At 42.2% G+C, this 17,796-nt stretch overlaps 1 protein-coding gene across 1 annotated transcript; it reads left to right on the top strand.

Annotated features, from left to right (window-relative positions):
* The first annotated feature begins 1,694 nt into the window (after positions 1-1,694).
* cygb2 (cytoglobin 2) lies at positions 1,695-12,800 on the top strand. Its single transcript, XM_037472836.2, has 3 exons — positions 1,695-2,413; positions 8,672-8,903; positions 10,432-12,800. Exons 1-3 carry the CDS (start codon positions 2,220-2,222, stop codon positions 10,594-10,596), a joined length of 591 nt encoding a protein of 196 aa, XP_037328733.1. The 5' UTR covers positions 1,695-2,219; the 3' UTR covers positions 10,597-12,800.
* The last annotated feature ends 4,996 nt before the right edge of the window (positions 12,801-17,796 follow it).

Genomic DNA, 17,796 nt, shown 5'->3' with positions numbered 1-17,796 from the left:
ATTTTCAAAAAACAAAAGATCTTTCTTTTATTAATCAACTCAAAATCTGTGTATAGGTCGGCTGGGCAGACATGCATTTCTATGTCAACAAGCTGGTTTCAGTTTAAAAGAACCAAAGCAAAAAAAGAAAGACTGAAGATATAAACAAAGAGCAGATGGCATCCTTAAACTGACACAGGTATGAGAGGTCTGATTTTTATTTTATTCCATGAGCCTGCTGCCTGAGCAGCGCCGGCAGTCTGGTCTCCAGTTGTGACTCAGGGCACTTGGAGCATTAAACCCACTGGAGTGTGATAAACATGAGCAGCTAGAGCACCAAAGATGAGATAGAAAGGCAATCTTCTCAACCACCCGAACCAGTGCTTATTAGATCTGTCGGACGAGGGGCCGCCAACTTTATCATAAAGAAGCAGTTTTGCATCACCAGTAATCCTGGCAACCTGAAGGCAGAGCGTTAAAAGACATCTCGTTACGTCAGATTGGATTTGTGGACGGAGATGAAAAATGGTGAAAAAAATCTTCTTTTTCTCTGGATTTAGTGAAGGTCGTTACTCTGTTACATTTTTATCACAACAGTTGCAGTACATTAAACCTGCATTAATTGTTTTTTTTTTGCCACATTTAGGTAGCAGACAATTTAAATGACCTGATAAAGCTAAGGCTGCGATCACTATTTTTTAAAACAAGGGTTCAAATGGCCGCATGTGATTTAAAAGGGGTTCGCTTGTGATGTCAAACCAACAGACACCCGGCTCTTCCAGGTCTTTGGTCTCTTTGGGTGAAGTTCCCGTTCACTTGTTTTTTTACACGTTATAATACACTGTATCTGCATTGGCTTCCTGATCTCCCCCATCAGCCGTGTCACCTGCACCTGTGCCCCCATGTGTAGACTCCCTGTCACACAAATACACGCTGCCACCCGTGGCCAGCCTGAGATTGGCTCCCAACACCATGTGGTACACAAACATCCCGAATGGCTCCTTCAGTAGCGTTTGTTAGCCTGGTGTTTCTTTTTCTGGCCAAAAATGTCAACCTCTGCACCAAAGGGCCGATAGAGATGGCTGCCGTCCTCGGGGGGGGGGGGGGGGGGGGGGGGGTTTATTCTTACTGTAATGTTTATAACAATTTGTTAACGAGGCTGCAAATGTACACATAAATAATTCTGCAATGAGTTTAAGTTTATAAAATGTAGACATTTTTATTTGTTAGAACTGCTTCTTGCGTGACTTGTTGTGGCCAGTCTAGTGGTCTGTTGTTTCAACAACGCTTACCATGAATGCCTAAACTTCACTATGCTGCACTGTTACATATTATTATCAGATTAAGAAAATATACAAAACATCTGTCAGGTGTTTGTAACAAATAAAAGAATGCACAAAGCACAGTATCATTTGCATGAAGGCAAATTTTACGTAAGATTCTTCATATATTTTGGACCGAATGTATCTCAATCATATTGTGATGTTGCTACATGCCTCTAACACACACTGTGAAATAGACCAATATATTCTTACTCACGAGATGTGCACAGACGTGCAAAGAGACCATATGTGTAGTTGCGTGTGTTGGAGTTGTGTTGAGAGACCCATGGCGCTTTCCCCCCGTCTTTATCTCTAGGTTTCTCCACCTCTCCCGCTCCCTCTCTCTCTCTCTCTCCCTCTCTCACTCACTCTCCCTCCCTCTGTTATCCTCCCCACCCCTCTGTCATTCCATCAGGTCCTCACAACACACACACACCACAGCCTCTGAACGCCTCATCTCCTCCACCAGAGCCAGAGAACCAGAGCGAGGGAGAGTGGAAGTGACAGGAGAACAGCGGCAGCATCCCTGACAAGCATCTCCCTCACTGGAGACGGGAGGGAGGAAGTGGGAGCTGGGGAGAGAAGAAGTGAACGTACTAAAAAGGAGAAAGGGGGAGAGAAGGAGAGCGAACCAGTGAGGGAAATAAGTTTTCAGTTGGAGGGAGGACAAGCGAGGGAGAGTTTGGAGGGCAGAGAGGGGTGATCTGGAGCTTCATCTTCCCTTTTTTCATCTCTGAGCACCGCCTGCCACCTCTCTCCTCCTCCTCCTCCTCTTCCTCCTCCTCCTCTTCTCTTCCCAAATCTCCTCTCCCAGCTCCCGCCGTGGGTTCTCAGCTCTCCATCTCCCTCCCCCCCTCCCTAGCTCCCTACCTCCCCCGGGCGCTGCTGCGAGCCTCCGGGCTGCTGCGCCGCAGGAGGATGTCTCGCAGGGAGTCGCCGCCGCCGCCCTCGCCACCCCCGCAGCTGCTGGGAGTGCGAAGCGGAGAGGTGGAGCGCGAGGATCGTCCGGAGCGCGCCGAGCCGCTGTCCGACGCCGAGAGGGAGATCATCCAGGACACGTGGGGGCACGTCTACAAGAACTGCGAGGACGTGGGGGTGACGGTGCTCATAAGGTGAGGGCTGATTTTAGTGTCACTGTGAAATACTCCCAGATTTGTCATGTGTGTGTGTGTGTGTGTGTGTGAGAGAGAGAGAACTTTCGAGGACTGGATCCATTCTTACAGTTTAAGATGCTTAAATTTGTGTGTTTTATATCTGTTGCTGTCTTTGGATGCACATGCTTTATTCTCACAGTGGATTATTAACAGCTGACAAAATGTTTACATCTTATGTATAATGGGAAGCTGAAATCTGGTGTTAAAGCCGGAGAGTCGTCGGGTTGTGTGGGCATGTTTGTGGCGGGGTTGTCAGGACTACAGGAGCACAGTATACAGTGTACCTTCACACACGGGTCTATTTTCTGCCAATCCTCTCTGAGCCCCACTGAACGGTGCTAGACTGCACAACGTTTTTACCACAGCGGCGTCAGAAGCGCAAGGTATAGGAAAACAATACGATGGAAATTGTAGCCATCCAAAATCCTTACATGATACTTGACCAGTTTTATTCCGGTATAGTTTGGCCCCTGTTATGATCATTAATTGTGCACCAAGCCATGATGATGGTTTGCTTCTCAATACATTGCTGCAATTAAAGAAGTGCACGATCAAATTAAAATTGTTTTTTTTGCCATTAACTCCAGTTGTAAACCTTCTCAGTGTAAAAACCTCCAGCAGTGATGCAGGAGTGGGCTCCAGTGTGGTTGATTACAGTCAACATGGTTACTAGTGCAATAGATTTTGGCAGTAAAATATATATTCTTCGTCTTTAAATTCAAGTTGTCCCCTTCATGTTCCTGAGTTTTGGGCTGTAAAACAGTCCGATGCCTTTTACATTTACATTTACATTACAATGAAGCTCAAATTGACACTACGTGTCAAGTCTGATTTTTGCTAAAGCCAGGAAACATGTACGAGTGTGCTTACAGACACACATTGACACAGTATTGTGTCTGTATGAGACGCATTGATGTCAAATTTGTGTATATAAGGCCTCATTCATTGTCATCTTTGGATGTAGTGTGAGCACCTTGTTGCTCACGGGGCTCTAATTCAACCATCCCTACTGCCGTCTTGAGTTGTCAAAACGTATCCACAAAAACATTTTTCTCCAAGAGCCTAATCTCCAACAGGCAGTAATTCTCTGCAAAGCCTCTGGCTGCAACATGGCTAGAAGGTGTTTTTCCTGCTTTTTCTCATATTCTTTTAAACTTCTCTATATCAAAGCGGACGTTTTGGATTCATTTGAATGTTTGCATCTAAAATGTCTCAATGTTGCGCTGAAAAAATCCTTTAGGGCTTGTTAAAATGGAAACTGCCGTCAAGGAGACTGACGTGACTGAGACAAACTGATTGTTGGTTGGGGGGGAGACAAGGATCCCAAAGAGGCATAGAGCTTGTTCAATGTGTGTGTGTGTGCGTGTGTGTGTGTGTAAAATTGGGATATACAATTGCATTTTTTTTCCAGAGCATTTAAAAACATAATTTTTTTTGTGCCACATTTCAAGAAAGGTGCTTAATCTCTTTCTTGGAGATTGAGATTTAGACACTTCTGTATAGGAACTATGCAGCTATACAGCCAGCAGCCGGCTTTCCCAGCTTAGAATAAAAACTGGAAGCAGAAGGGCACACGGTGCAGCACCTCTTAAGCTCACTATTTATGTCCTTTCTTTTATCCTTAGAAATACTAATGTTTAAAAGCTGACATGGAGCAGTAACGTCCTGCAGTCTCTTTGGTTGCCTGGCAACTTCACAGCAAATACAAGATTCTATGAAGTTATGGTGGCTTTACAGCTGCTGGTAGGTGGGTTTTGTTCAGGTAATTATGATCAATGCTAGATGCTTGCCTGTGAGTCCAGTCCTTATCCTAAGCTAAGCTAACCGGCAGCTGGCTGTAGCTGCGTTTTCATAGGCATGAGGGTAGTATCTTCTTATTTAACTCCCGGTAAGGAGGCAAATAAATGTATATCCCAATGTGTTCATATTCCTTCAAGACATTTTTTGTTTAATATAAAAATAACAGTTTATATGTTGGTGCTAATAATAAAACAAACAAACAGTCATCGTCCAGGCGGAACCTTCAGATTGCCAAACCCTAAATATATTCAATTTATAACCAAATAAATGAAATATATATATATAAATAAATACAATTATAAATATGAAACAGTAAAGCTCCGCTAGTGCGTCTCTTATCAATAAATGATAGGGTTATGGTTAGGGTTTGATGAAAAGACTCAAATGCTAATTTATTGCAGAAACCTTTTCTGTTCTGGAGTTGTAATCCACATGGTGTGTGATTATCAACAATTGGTTGGCAGTTTGTTGACTAACATGTGACTCTCTGTCACAGTCTTGCACGGTTTAGAGATCAGTGCACAACGTGTGATCTCGGATTTGCAGACAGTAACAGCGGCCTGGGTGGATCTCACCAATGCGTATAAATGCAATTGCATCAGAAGTGGGAGCCCTTCGGGCGTCTGCAGAACCGTGCATGTGGCAGACCATGCATACTTTGACTCAAACGGTGCTGCTATAGTTACAGTGGGGATGGAAGGATTCGCGTCCATTTTCCCCGAGCAGAGAAGAGAATTATAGACATGAAACAGAATTGTGAGACGTAAATGTGTTCCATGCACAACAATACCAGCAATAAATTTGTTAATCCATCAAGATACACTTACAAATATATACATGCAAGGCTATTATTTCTGACGGAGAGAGCGGCGGCTCGTGCCATAAAAACGCACCCTGCTCTGGGTTTTTTTTTCAGGTTCATTGGCCAAGAGTTCAACCAAATGTAGCACACATGGGTAAATAGTTTGACAGTGTAAATAAATAAAAAAATCTCCAAATTTGCGTGATAACGCCAATCAGCTTTGAGATTTTTTTTCCTGTCTTTCTCTCTCCTGATTCCAGAAATGATGGAAAGAATACTGGAGCGGTCCGTTATCCAGAGCTTTTACAATAGTACGTGATATTTTTTTAGGAGATCAGATAGAACGCATGTGTCTAAATGTATGTGTTGGAATCAAAGGCTATGGTACAAACAATAACGACATACAGACTCCTCATCTCGGGACCATAAACCTTATTTGTTGGCAATGTCCCCCCCCAGTAGTTGTCAAGATATGTCAATTAAAACTACAAAAAGGTCAACCAGCTGGTGTCGCAGGAGGGGAAGTCAGGAGATCAACAGCCTCCGAATGATATCGTCCAGGAAACAAGAATGTCTGCACAAAATGTCATAGCAATCTATCCAAGCGTGGTTAATGCTGTAGGTGTGCTGAAATCACAACTAGTCAATAATTAAACCAGCTGCACGCAGTCACAGAGTTTGTCTTGTGAAAAAGACGTCCTTGAAGATCCAGGTTGTTCACGGTACTCCAAAGAATTATAAAAACCCTTCCAGTCCAATCAAAGAGTGATTAACAAGCCGCACTAATGGTGCTGCTTTGGATTTTTCATTTAAATGCCGAGACAGGTGCAAGAATGTGTTAAGAGCTCTGCCAAGGACTTCATTGGATATTATGTTAGTGTTAATCTATGACTAGATGGTCTCATATGATAAAAAGGTTTAGTATTGTTATGGTATGCTGAGGGTTAAGCAACAAAAACACTTGAAGGAAAGCTTGTGGATACAGTTAATAAAACCCAAGAAGAAATCCTTCTTACGCTAGATCATCGGGTACACAACTTTCAAGGAAGCCAGCCCCAAACAAGTGAGTGGGATCTTTAAACCTTAAACCCTGTGGGTCAGGGCACCCACTTTAAAGTATGATATGGGACTTTTGGATCAAAAAAAGGTCTCCTGTGGTTGTTGAATTATTGTAATGTACTGTGAAAACCACACCATGGCTACGGACAAAACATGTATAAATCTTAACACCAGAAGAAGACAGGAACAACCACTTTTTTCTTCAAAGGAAACATCAGAGCAGAACTCTGCAGTTAAGTCTCTCTGAGCAGAACAAGGGCTGTTATTCCGTGTTATTCCCCGTCGCCGAGGAAAAGAGTGTGAACGTATCGTGACAGCTGGGAGGGCCAAGCTACAGAGAGCTACAGGCAAGCCGAGCCTTTTGTAGGTCTAGCATGACATTGGATCTGGGGGATGTGGATGTACTGTACTGTAGCGCGGCTGCCGAGGGCCAAACTCCAACTGGGAAGTAACTGTACTAGCAATCCTAGTCAGCTGGAGCACTGACAAGATTTAAAGTGGGTCAGAGCAGCAGTGTGACTGTGTGTGTGTGTGTGTGTGTGTTAGAACGTCAATCCATCTGTTTTTTCAGTCAGTGTTTGTCTACATGTCTGTGGTTGTGTGAAGTTCAATATTAGAAATGATATTCTGCCTGGTTGCAGTGAAAACAGACAATGCTTAACTGTCACATTTCTCACATTTAGCAAAGCTCGTGGAAACTTTTGGTATTGCTTTGGCATACTTCCCGTCTCACGGAGCCGCTGTGAGGTCACATTCTCTCTGTGATGAAAACTGTCAAGCTGCTGAACCAAAACAAATCCTCCTAACAGGAATCCCAAAAGACAATTTATATTTTCTTTGTTTATCTCTCCTCTTACATCTACCAGGGTGGTTTAAGAATGAACTACAGCAGGACCTAACATACATCCTGTTTTACACACTGGAAAGACACATCGGAGATGTCATGTTCTGCCACATCACAATTGTCTGAGGTGAACTTGGCGAGGACCAGTGAAGCCCTCTGTTAGGAAACAGCTCCCAGGGGTGTGAAAGGCTGTGGTGGTGTGGCAATAACTGTATGTTTGTTGGTTAGTTCACCACTTTGGTCCAGGCCGAAGTGTCCTGACTGTTGTTGGACACGATTTCCATGAGATGTTGGTGACATTGGTTGTCCTCTGATCCATCATCAAGTACAGCCACCAGATTAAGATCTGTCCAATGCTGTGGTCCATGGCCTGCAAAACTAATGACTAATGCCAATTTGTGATTTGGTTTGTTTGCCAACTCGTGGATGCGAGCGTGCTAACACGGTTATCTAAAAGAGTGAATGTGGTAGACAAACTGGCTGTGCCTGGGTCCAGGTCTACAGAGCTGCTAGCATGGCTTAGCAGGGATTAGATGAGAGGGTCTGTATTAGCAGTTGTATGGTACTGTACTTGGGAGACTGTGAAAAACGAGCCAATAAATCCCGTTGGAGTAACAGATTAGTGTGCTTAAAGGCTTTTCAGACACTAACCCATTGCACAGTGGGTTGCAATAGGCAATAGGTGTAAGTATGTGTGTGTTTCTAAATCATGCTCAACAAAGAACTATTTACTAATTAGACTATGTGGCATCTGTGCACTAGGCTTCGGGGATATCATTTGCAGACCGGGGATCATGTTTTGACTTCGGAGAGAGAGCGACTTTCTGGCCTTTGGCTATTTGCTTCTTAACCGTAAAATCGTATCTTTCAAGGATGACTCCCCACATGCTTTGGTCAAATGTTTGGGTTTTCGTGTTTATGTCATGTTGTGGTCTTAATACTTCACTTACTCTCCAATGGTAATTCAGGTTTCTATATTGTGACACACCTGTTAAGATTGAAATGTTTTTTTTTCCAAAGAACAATACAAAAGCAGGGTGCTCTGCACAGCAGGAGCATTTTCTCTCTGCTCACTTTCAGTTTCCATTTAAAGCCATCTTGTTCCTGTGAAATGGTTATCTTTTGGCAAAAGAAAGCCACAGTTTCAGCCACATTTAGGTTAGGACAATACATATAATACAAATTGAAAAACTGTGACTGGCCACTAACATTGCTAAACTTACTTCATAAACAACAACACCACTTTGAGACATCGCCCTGTGACACCGATCGCTGTTCACAGCGTAGCGTTGTCAATAACTACAGATCAGATGTGAACCAAAGTATTGGACAAATAGGAACATAGGAACCGTAATGCCTTTGACAAAGTAAATACGAGGAGGACAACCTTCTTCCAGAAACACTGACGTCATCCTTATGGTGGCATTAGAGGAAAAGCCAAGGGCATTGATCCTCACAGGACCAGGGATGTCTGCACAACCTTCCCCTGCATCCACTATTTGTTTAAATTAGGGCTTTCCCCTCTTACGTAGTTGACTGGTTGCTTTATAACATAAGTTATTTCGTAATGCTTTCAGCATCAGACTGTACTGGAGTGAATGTCCTATATTGCCATCCACAGTTGTGCCACCATCGTGACAAAACCAAAGGGCTAATTATCTTCCCTTTTGTCCTTTTTGTCTGAATTAATCTGAATTGTCTACCTCCTTAGGTTCTTCATCAACTTTCCATCTGCCAAACAGTACTTCAGCCAGTTCCAGGAAATGGAGGATCCAGAGGAGATGGAGCGAAGCAGCCAACTTCGACAACATGCCCGCAGGGTGATGAACGCCATCAACACAGTGGTGGAGAATCTCCACGACCCGGAGAAGGTGTCGTCAGTGCTGGCTCTTGTGGGAAAGGCTCATGCCATCAAACACAAGGTGGAACCCATGTACTTCAAGGTGACTTCAAGGAATAATACAGCCGATACTATTAGACCTTTCCACATCCTTAATCTCTGAAATTCAGGATATTCTGATATTCTTGATGACCTTTATAATTTGACCTCTTTAGTGTCAGAGTGCGACCTTCTTCTTTGACTTGATCACAGATTTTCTATATTTCCAAGAATCACTTTCAACAATTGCACTCGGTACATTTTCCACATGAGTAGCGTTTTACTGCTAGGAGATTTATTGTTTTATAGTTTGGGCCACTTGATTGGCCAGGCAACAAAATGAATGTCCCCAAAGATAATTGTCTAGTTAAGTGGCACAGTGGAAGTGTTTTCTTGCTGCGGCAGCCTCTTGAATTATCAACTCATCATTATAGAACCCTTTAGAAACCAATCGAAAACACAGGGTCTTCTCTTGCCTATTTAAACTGACTAAGGCCCACATGATTTTGTTTAGCTCCCTTTCATGGTGTTGCACCGTATCAATGATACTGGGTGTGGTCAGAAGTGTGCTCAGTAAAGTAAAAGAGTACCAATTCACTTTGGAGTATATCAATTGTGTGGCACACTCACTAAAAGGCATGCGCTGCCTGGCTGCAACAACAAAGCAGGAAGAAGTTGCGGGACACACACACACACACACACACACAGGGGAAGAGTGACATCATCCTCTGCTCAGGTACACATTTCTGCACTGTGTCTTGGTATAAGAAGTAGTTATTTGCTGCAATATTAATGCTTTGAGTGTCGTAACTCATCTAAAAGTTATTGAATCACCTGAGCTAACATTAGAGGCAGGAGAAGACAGAATTAGAGAGTTTAATTTAACCCATATGGTTGCATACTTTTCAATGATTGTTGTAATTGTTGCCTTTGTCGTATTCAAGAGGGTAAGCGTATGTTTCTTTCTTTAAGTTTGAATGTTGCCTGCAGTTCATCACTGCAGCTGTGTAGAGGACACATTGCTCCACTGGCTTCCGACTGCCTTTGGAATGTGTTTTAAGATTTAATTGGTAATTTTGTGAATTAATCATTGAACTGACAAATGTGTATTCCCTACACTGTTAACCTCATATGTTCAAGATTAAACCCTTTGGTTCTTTTTATTTCCTTTTTTGTTAAGAAAAAGATCATGATGGTGGTAAATTTGCTGTGTGAAATAACACATTAGTTTAGTCTCAACTCTCTAACAGGTGGTGGTATCACCAATGCTCATCTTCTACATTTGAATCCAAACAATGTTTTATTTATGCTGTCCTTTACTACCTTCTCACTCCCCACCTGTGTTGTATTTTCATGCCACTTGTGTTCTTTTCCCTTTGCATCACATGTCCTGTCCACCCACTGCTCTCATGCTGTCCTGCTATAATTTCCACTTCCCGCCTCACCCACTTTTCCTTCAGAGCGATTTGGATTTGTTATTTCCACCACTGTGCTCTCACTTTACATTATTCTTCTCCTTCTTTTACCTGCCCTTATCTTGATCTCTTTCCCTGTATCAATCAAGTTTATTTCTCCAACCTCTTTCCTCCCAGATCCTGAGCGGTGTGTTGCTGGAGGTGTTGTCTGAAGATTTCCCAGAGTTCTTCCCGACAGAGGTGCAGATGGTGTGGACCAAACTGCTGGGGGCGGTGTACTGGCATGTGACGGGGGCCTACACTGACGTGGGCTGGCTCCAGGTCTCCAGCTCAGCGGTGTGAAGATTTTGGAAGAAGAGGGGCTAAAGAAGTTTCAATTGCAAGCAGTTCTGTGAGGATGGTTTCACAATCATGGATGAGATTAACGTGGTAATCCGTGCTACTCTGTGCTTAATTTTGGTGACATTTTGGGTGCTACGCCTTAATTGTTGTGGTGTTACTACATCATACTTCCAAGAGATCATTTTGGACACCAAACAATGTAGCCAGACGACATTTTCATTTCTTTAACGGATTTTTAGACAGTGTAAATGGTACTTTGGTCTGTGTTTTTATCCATTGAGGCTGTCACTGCTTATGTTAACTATTCAGTTCTTCAACTGTTTATTTCAAGCAAACAGCTTTTACTGCCAAAATGCAACACAAATCATAACCTTCACTGAGCCTGTTTCCCTTAGTTACTGTTGCTAGGCCTGCTAAACTAACCAAACTAGCCACATGTACATTTTACCAACATAATGTTGTCAAATTTACCAATCCCAATTGTGATTTTGATAACTCCTTGATTTCAGACAGATGTAGGCTTCCCATTTCAAGCTGAACACCTGTAATAATGGTTTTTATCAACTATCACAAGCTTGCAAGTTTGCAACCAACCAATCGGGCTACCTAGCAACTATTTACAGCATATCATGCTAAAAGGCTAAGGAGCATTGTTTTTGTGGCATAGCTATATACAGTAGTTGTATTATTATGGTACGATATGATAATTAACATGTGAAGAAAAATACTGCATTAGAGTTTGTTTGAAGAAAAAATAAACAGCGCCCATCCAACTGAATTGCTCTCGCTACAGCTCCCTGCCGATCGATGTGGAGGAAGCGCGGCAGGGCCCGCGGGCGTTGCTACAGATGAGCTAACGCTACAGATGAGCTAACGCTACATCCGGGGCTGGCAAAGACATTTATTAGAACGGGAAATGTTGCAGATTATTGCTTTAGAGTAACCTGCGGTGAGAGAAGCCTCTTCATGTGAAACCGCACATAAGAATACACCTCATGATATTTTTTCAGAAAAAAAGGGATTAGGGAGTGACTTTGAAGCCCTGAGATGAGGGCCGTTAGCTGATGAAGCCCCAGCTATGGGACCATGGAGCTGCTGACTGTTAATAGATTAATAGTGTGTCCTACTACAGTATATCCTCATGTTTAGGGCACCTGGGCCCCTTTCTCTCTCTCTCTCTCTTTCTCTATTGATGCATTGCGTGCTCTTAATGTCTTGTTTAACTTTACCGAGCTGTTTGTATATTGTACAGTGGGCAAGTGTGCGTAATCGTCTGCCTTCGTTTACAACTCATTGGCACGTCGGTCCGCCGACGCGTTAAGGAGGATGGTTTTCTTCTCTGCTAAAAGTCTCTAACTAGCAACAATGCGCTACGTTTTTTACTCGCCTATCACTTTCATGACGCAAACATGGGGAAAAAATATATATATATATATATCAGCAGGTGGACAAAATCAGCGAGCGCACATGTTCACATTCACACATGCATGCATGCTATAAGACCTCCTCTCTGCTAATATTTACAGGACTGTCGGTTGGTTTACTTCTTCTAAACCCCATCAGGGAGACGCAAGGCATTAGAGGCTCCATTAAAAGGCTTTACAAAGTCACTCTGGACTTCTACAGAAAAAACGTGACAGCTTAAGAAGAGCAATCAGCCCTTTTCCTTAGATCTTTGACCCATCTAACAAAAGAAATGAAATGCATTGCACACATTGCTTTCTTCCTATCTGACGAGGGGAATTTTGGAAGCCCTCACAACTCACATCCTATCCAGACATCCGCCCCTCAAAGCTGCTGCACAGTGTCAAACTAACTATCTTCAACGTATAAAACATCATCCTCTTGTCAGCGGCGTTTCAGTAGTCAGTAGCGTTTGGACTGCACGCACTCCCGCTGTCTGTCCCCATCTGCGAGCCTCTTTCTGGTCAATTCCCAAACATACACGGTAAATCTGTTTAGGATGGATATTTGATCCAATCTTTAGTTTGCATCTGCTCCAGTGACGTCCCGTATCTCCTATCTGACCCCTATTGGCATCGGCATCTGGCATTAATGAGGAAGTAATGAGTCTCCTCTCCTCCTCATTTGGTCATTCATTACTGTAACTTCCCATTGCCTTCGTTAAGAGTCGAGTCATTGAGATTAAAAATAATTATGACTTGACAGATGGTTTTAAGCCTTTAAACTCCACCATGTCTGTCGGTCACAAAATGAGAGATTTCCTGACCGTATTAATTACACAGTATGCCTTACCTTGACCAGTCGTTCCCAAACCTTTCCCATCATGCTTCCCCTTTGGACACAAAATACTTCACATTTGTGATTGGATTAGACTTAAAAGTCGGTCTACCTTGTTTGCTACCATTGATTTTCATTATAGTTTAATCTGGTTTTAGAAGGCAGAGTATCTTGTTATCTAGATATTAGAGTGAGATAAGTATATAACTAAGCTGATATTAAAGAAAACAATCCTGGGGTAACAAGATAATTCAACTTACTAAAGGATTTAAACAAGACTGTGTGTAAACATTAAAAATAAGTTTAGTAAGAGGTCCTATTGAAATGGTTTCTTTTCAAGTTCAACTGGAGAGTCGTAAGCCAACGCACGGATGGCTTACTGTGATTCCTGTGTTTGTCACATAAGAGTCAAACAAACCTCAACGTAAGCTTTCCACTCTGACTCAAATAGCTCACGAGGGAGTAGCGCCCGGCCCTAAATTACCCCGTATCAAAACACACAGCGGCCCTATTGTTTGCTCCTCCTCTGGCGTCCCTCCGAGGTCAGACCGCGAGCAGCTCCGAGGTACCGGAGTATTTCTGTTCGCCCCAACATCTTGTTTATTGAACACGTTGTGGTGTGAAACACACACGACAGAGATGGGCTGTTGCTCTCTCCAAGCTGCAGGATTTGTGCTCCTCCTCAAGCAGCCCCCCCCCATGAACACACACACGTTTCTATATGAGCAGACACATCCCAATTAAGCTCACTGGCTTTCTTTGTCACTTTTCATACACACGCACAGTATTGCATTTAATGGGTGAGTTGGGTATGTCCTTGCATGCCAAATGTACTGCAGATGCACTTAGTCCAATTTATATTTTCAATCGTTTTGTGACAAAATTGAACAAAAACATGGCTCAATAAATAATTGAATAGGCTCATTCTCAAATAACAGTGTCACAGCATATGTGGAACTTTGTGGTTTTTGTTGTGCAATTTTTCTGTCCATCAGTTGAAAAGTTGGGACTTTATATTTTTCTAAATATATATCTATGAGAAGGATTCGATGTATTTGAATACTCTATATGAATATGTCATTGTGCACTGCGAGTGCAGAGGCTTTGTAGTGTTTTGAGCATGTTTGCACAGGCAACCACAGACTTGTACCTCCGCAGACCTGGTGAAAATGAATCATGACCGTCAATAAAATATACTTGTAAATTTATCTCTGACTGAACTTCTTTTTTTTTTAAAGGACACATTAGGACACATCCAAATGAAGCTTGTTATGTCCACATTGCGGATCTACTTAATGAGAAATGTCACTGGTGAAATGATGAGGACACAAGTTACATAACAAAGTCCATTCAGGGTTAATTAGCTGTTGGAACCTTGCTGACCTTTAAAATGGTACATTCAGGTTGCATCACCTGGAGATAAATATCTTTGTATTGTCGAGAGTGACCCGCAACTAGGAAGGATTACGATTGCAATTAAAATCAAATCCTTCAACACCAACAGAGACCAAGCTATAAGTTACACTTAAAATGTATGACACTATTCTATCTAATGTTACTGTAAATATTGGGCCCTTTTGAGGCAATGAATTAAACCTTTTAGGAATATATTTGTCTTCAGTCCACTGGGAGGTACGGTTGTGTTCAGAAAACAAATGAAAAAGTCCAATGTTTTTTTGCTGGGAAGTCTCCATTTAGTCTACAATATTAAGCACAAACAAGAAATTAAGAATAAGCTAAAATAGTTGAAAACTGAAGAATAACAATTTACAGTCCAAGATATGAATACAATTATTGATTGTGATTGTGGTCCCCGACGCACAAATTCAAAATATTATTTAGTACGGTACAGAAACAACATACCTTCCGTCAATGAAGATAAGAAATAGGGGGGTGATTATAATAATAATAATAATGAGGTAAACGACATGATAATTTACAGACTGTGGATTTCTAATGGTTACCTTTTAACTAACTGCAGTACTACAGAATTGACACCTTCAAAGCAGCATGTTGTGGGCTGTAATCTAAAGCGTTACTTTCAAGCGTGAATTTAAAAGAACTGAGAGTGCTGCACATATATGGTGCGCAGAAAATAAATACTGCTTCTACTTGCGAGGTCTGGATGGCTCATATCGTGGCAGCATATCAAACGTTTATTTTGGCGCTAGACCATTCTGTGCTTTATGAACCAGTTGTATTGTAAAAGCAGTTCTTTGACACACTATAAAATCAGAAAACTGTTGTGACGTGCTCCACTTTACTGCGTTAGTGGCGGCAGAAACTAAGGAGAATGGATTTTGTTTTGTTGAATTATTTTCCTCTTTGGGAACGAATCATCATGTTCTTGTTTTGCTTTTTGCAGACTATTCCTGTTGTTAAAATGTATTTTCTTTATGAATCTCCTCAGCCAAAATGTGAAGTTGACCCAGATATCCCAACACAGCTCATATCTCCTGCCGGCTGGTAGTCAGCAGCAGATACTCGGCTTGGCAGTCCCACTGTTTCAGGAACAAGAGATAATGAAATGGAATGAGATGTAAATGTTCCTAATCAATGATTAATGGTTTCCCGTTCGCTGCTCGACGCTCCAGGCGAGACTCTATCTGAGGCTCCAGCGGGAGGTTCATGCAGGGAGGAACATAATCATTTTCCAATCCATACAGTGGATTATTAAAAATGTACATCTCATCATCAAAGACAACTCTGTTACGTCTGCTTTCTGAATACAGGCTTGTTTTATCCTTTTTCTTTCATAAAAGGAATTCCAAAACACTGTATTTCAGAGTCATTTTCATGGGTTACTGTGTGATAGTTGGGTTAAAAAATGACTTATTAACTTAGCAGATTTACAATAACCTTCAGGAACTTGTATTCATTCCTGACTTAAACAATCTGAATAATGCATCTTAACGCCACAAGATTGTGTAGACTGTACAGCGTGGTCCTGAGGACACCGACTCGTCACCATGGCGACACATTTTCCCAGCACGCTGGCCACATGGACTCATTACCACACCCGGACAAAGTCTAATTTTCTCTGAGGCTAATAATTGATTAATTTTGAGGAGCAGGAATCATTAATCACAAGCTAAAAAATGTCACAAGGAACTATATCTACATTATTTCGATAAGCATTTAGAAACACTTATTTATAAATGAGTCCAGCACGTTGTTTTCACTTTACGTTCCTGTTTGTTTTGTCTCTGGTCTCAGCAGAGAGCCGTTTCTTGTACGACGTTACTGTGATCGGAGCAAACGACAGAGGGAGTAGGAAGAGTTATCGACTAGAGAGCTAGATGGAGAATGTATAATGTATGCTTGCTAGCATGTGTTAACGTTCGTAGATGTGCGTGCTGTTTAAAGCTTCTTTCACGTTCTCAAACCCATACAGCTTATAAGACCCTTAAAAGATCTAATTGTTCATCCAGCAACTACCTCCTTAGTGGATGGCCTTTCCTTGGTTGCCATGGAGATGGACCCCATCCCCTCTGTAGGAAATTAAACTTGGAGATAAGACTTTGAGTTACATGACTTTGTCAGACTGCTGTTTCCAATGTTAATAATAACTTAGAAGTTGCATCCTCATAATATGTCTTAAACCTCAGTGTTGTTGTTTTTTAAAAGGCAAACTTTATGTCAATTAAATAAACTGCATGGCAGCAAAGGCTGGTTTGGTTGAGGCTGTTTAGCATTGACTTTAACAATCCTATCCTCTCACGACCATGTGGTTATCCAAACATTATGCTTCCACATAAGGTCCAACTAGTAGGATTTTGATTACATAAATTCCTGGGACATCGATGCTCAATTAAGGCACAGCTCTGCTTTGAGCTGTACAAAAATCACCATGCTTACATACCAACGTAAAGCACCATCACAGTACTACTACATCCGATGTGAATGCCATTAGGTCTGAAGGTTTTAAGTTGCAAAGCAACAAGACACAGTACAATTTTGAACGAAAGATGGCGCAAAATGAAAAATGAGTATCACCAAAGTGAGAGCTGATCCTGAGAGCAACATTACTGACCAAAAATGTCTGGAATTTCTGGCTACATGCATGCAGCATAGACACATGCAGAATTTAATTGAAGGTCACTTCTTGCACATAACGTCGATATGTTATTTCAATTCAATGCCTGACATTTAGGGGCCCAGGATGTTCACTGTTGAAAATGTTTATAATTCATCAGTCAAACAAGCCTAGAGCACGGCCAGCACGCACAGTTCAACACAAATAACAGCTCTGTGACATAATCCCCCTCGGTTTTAGGCATTGCTGAGTCCGTGCAGCTCTCCATCTGAAACAAAGCTGGAGAGGGAGCCTGAAGTATTTTCCAATTAGGCGGCCAGAGCTCGTCTCAGAGCTGCAGATGAGATGCACAGCCACATCGCGGCAACTTGACATTCCCGTCAGCCACTTCCACTCCGTCTGTCGGCTGTCCACGCACCACAGGTCTCATGACAGGGCGGTGACAGCAGAGTCGCCGATGCCTTGGCTGGGAATATCCGCTGTCTGCATGAAATATACAACTCCAGCCTGTTTAACCTTTAGTTATAGGATATAACCAGCCATGTTGTTTCATTTAGCAGCAGTAGGGCAACCATGGCACGTAACTGTGTTTTTTTTTAACCTATTTAACCACAACGGATGGTTATATTTTATTTTGATTTGTGCTTGTGTGATATGTGTTTGTGGAGCCACCCTGTGTGCCGTAGCCCTCCTCCTTATGTTGCCAGGTTGTTGTTTTTGTTGTTGTTGTCTGGTGTAAGTTCAGTCAGAAGACAATACTATAGCATGCATAAGCCCGTAGTTTGTCCCCCATTCATCTGTCGTCATCACCCCTCACTTATTATGTCCTTGCTGTCATTGTTTGAGGCTTCCATTAATGATGTCAGCTGTTTGGATCAGCTGCTCTCTTCTATCCAATAGCACGACGAAACAATTACATTGTT

The sequence above is a fragment of the Pungitius pungitius genome, chromosome 9, assembly GCF_949316345.1.
Source record: "Pungitius pungitius chromosome 9, fPunPun2.1, whole genome shotgun sequence".
Taxonomy (NCBI): domain Eukaryota; kingdom Metazoa; phylum Chordata; class Actinopteri; order Perciformes; family Gasterosteidae; genus Pungitius; species Pungitius pungitius.
This window is presented reverse-complemented; position numbering and strand designations above follow the sequence as displayed.

What these genes read in the sequence shown, in the direction of transcription:
- cygb2 (XM_037472836.2), top strand. Translation starts at nt 2,220, where the DNA reads ATGTCTCGCAGGGAGTCGCCGCCGCCGCCCTCGCCACCCCCGCAGCTG. An exon ending in GGGGTGACGGTGCTCATAAG is followed by an intron (nt 2,414 to 8,671) that starts GTGAGGGCTGAT and finishes CTACCTCCTTAG; the next exon opens with GTTCTTCATCAACTTTCCAT. An exon ending in TGGAACCCATGTACTTCAAG is followed by an intron (nt 8,904 to 10,431) that starts GTGACTTCAAGG and finishes CTTTCCTCCCAG; the next exon opens with ATCCTGAGCGGTGTGTTGCT.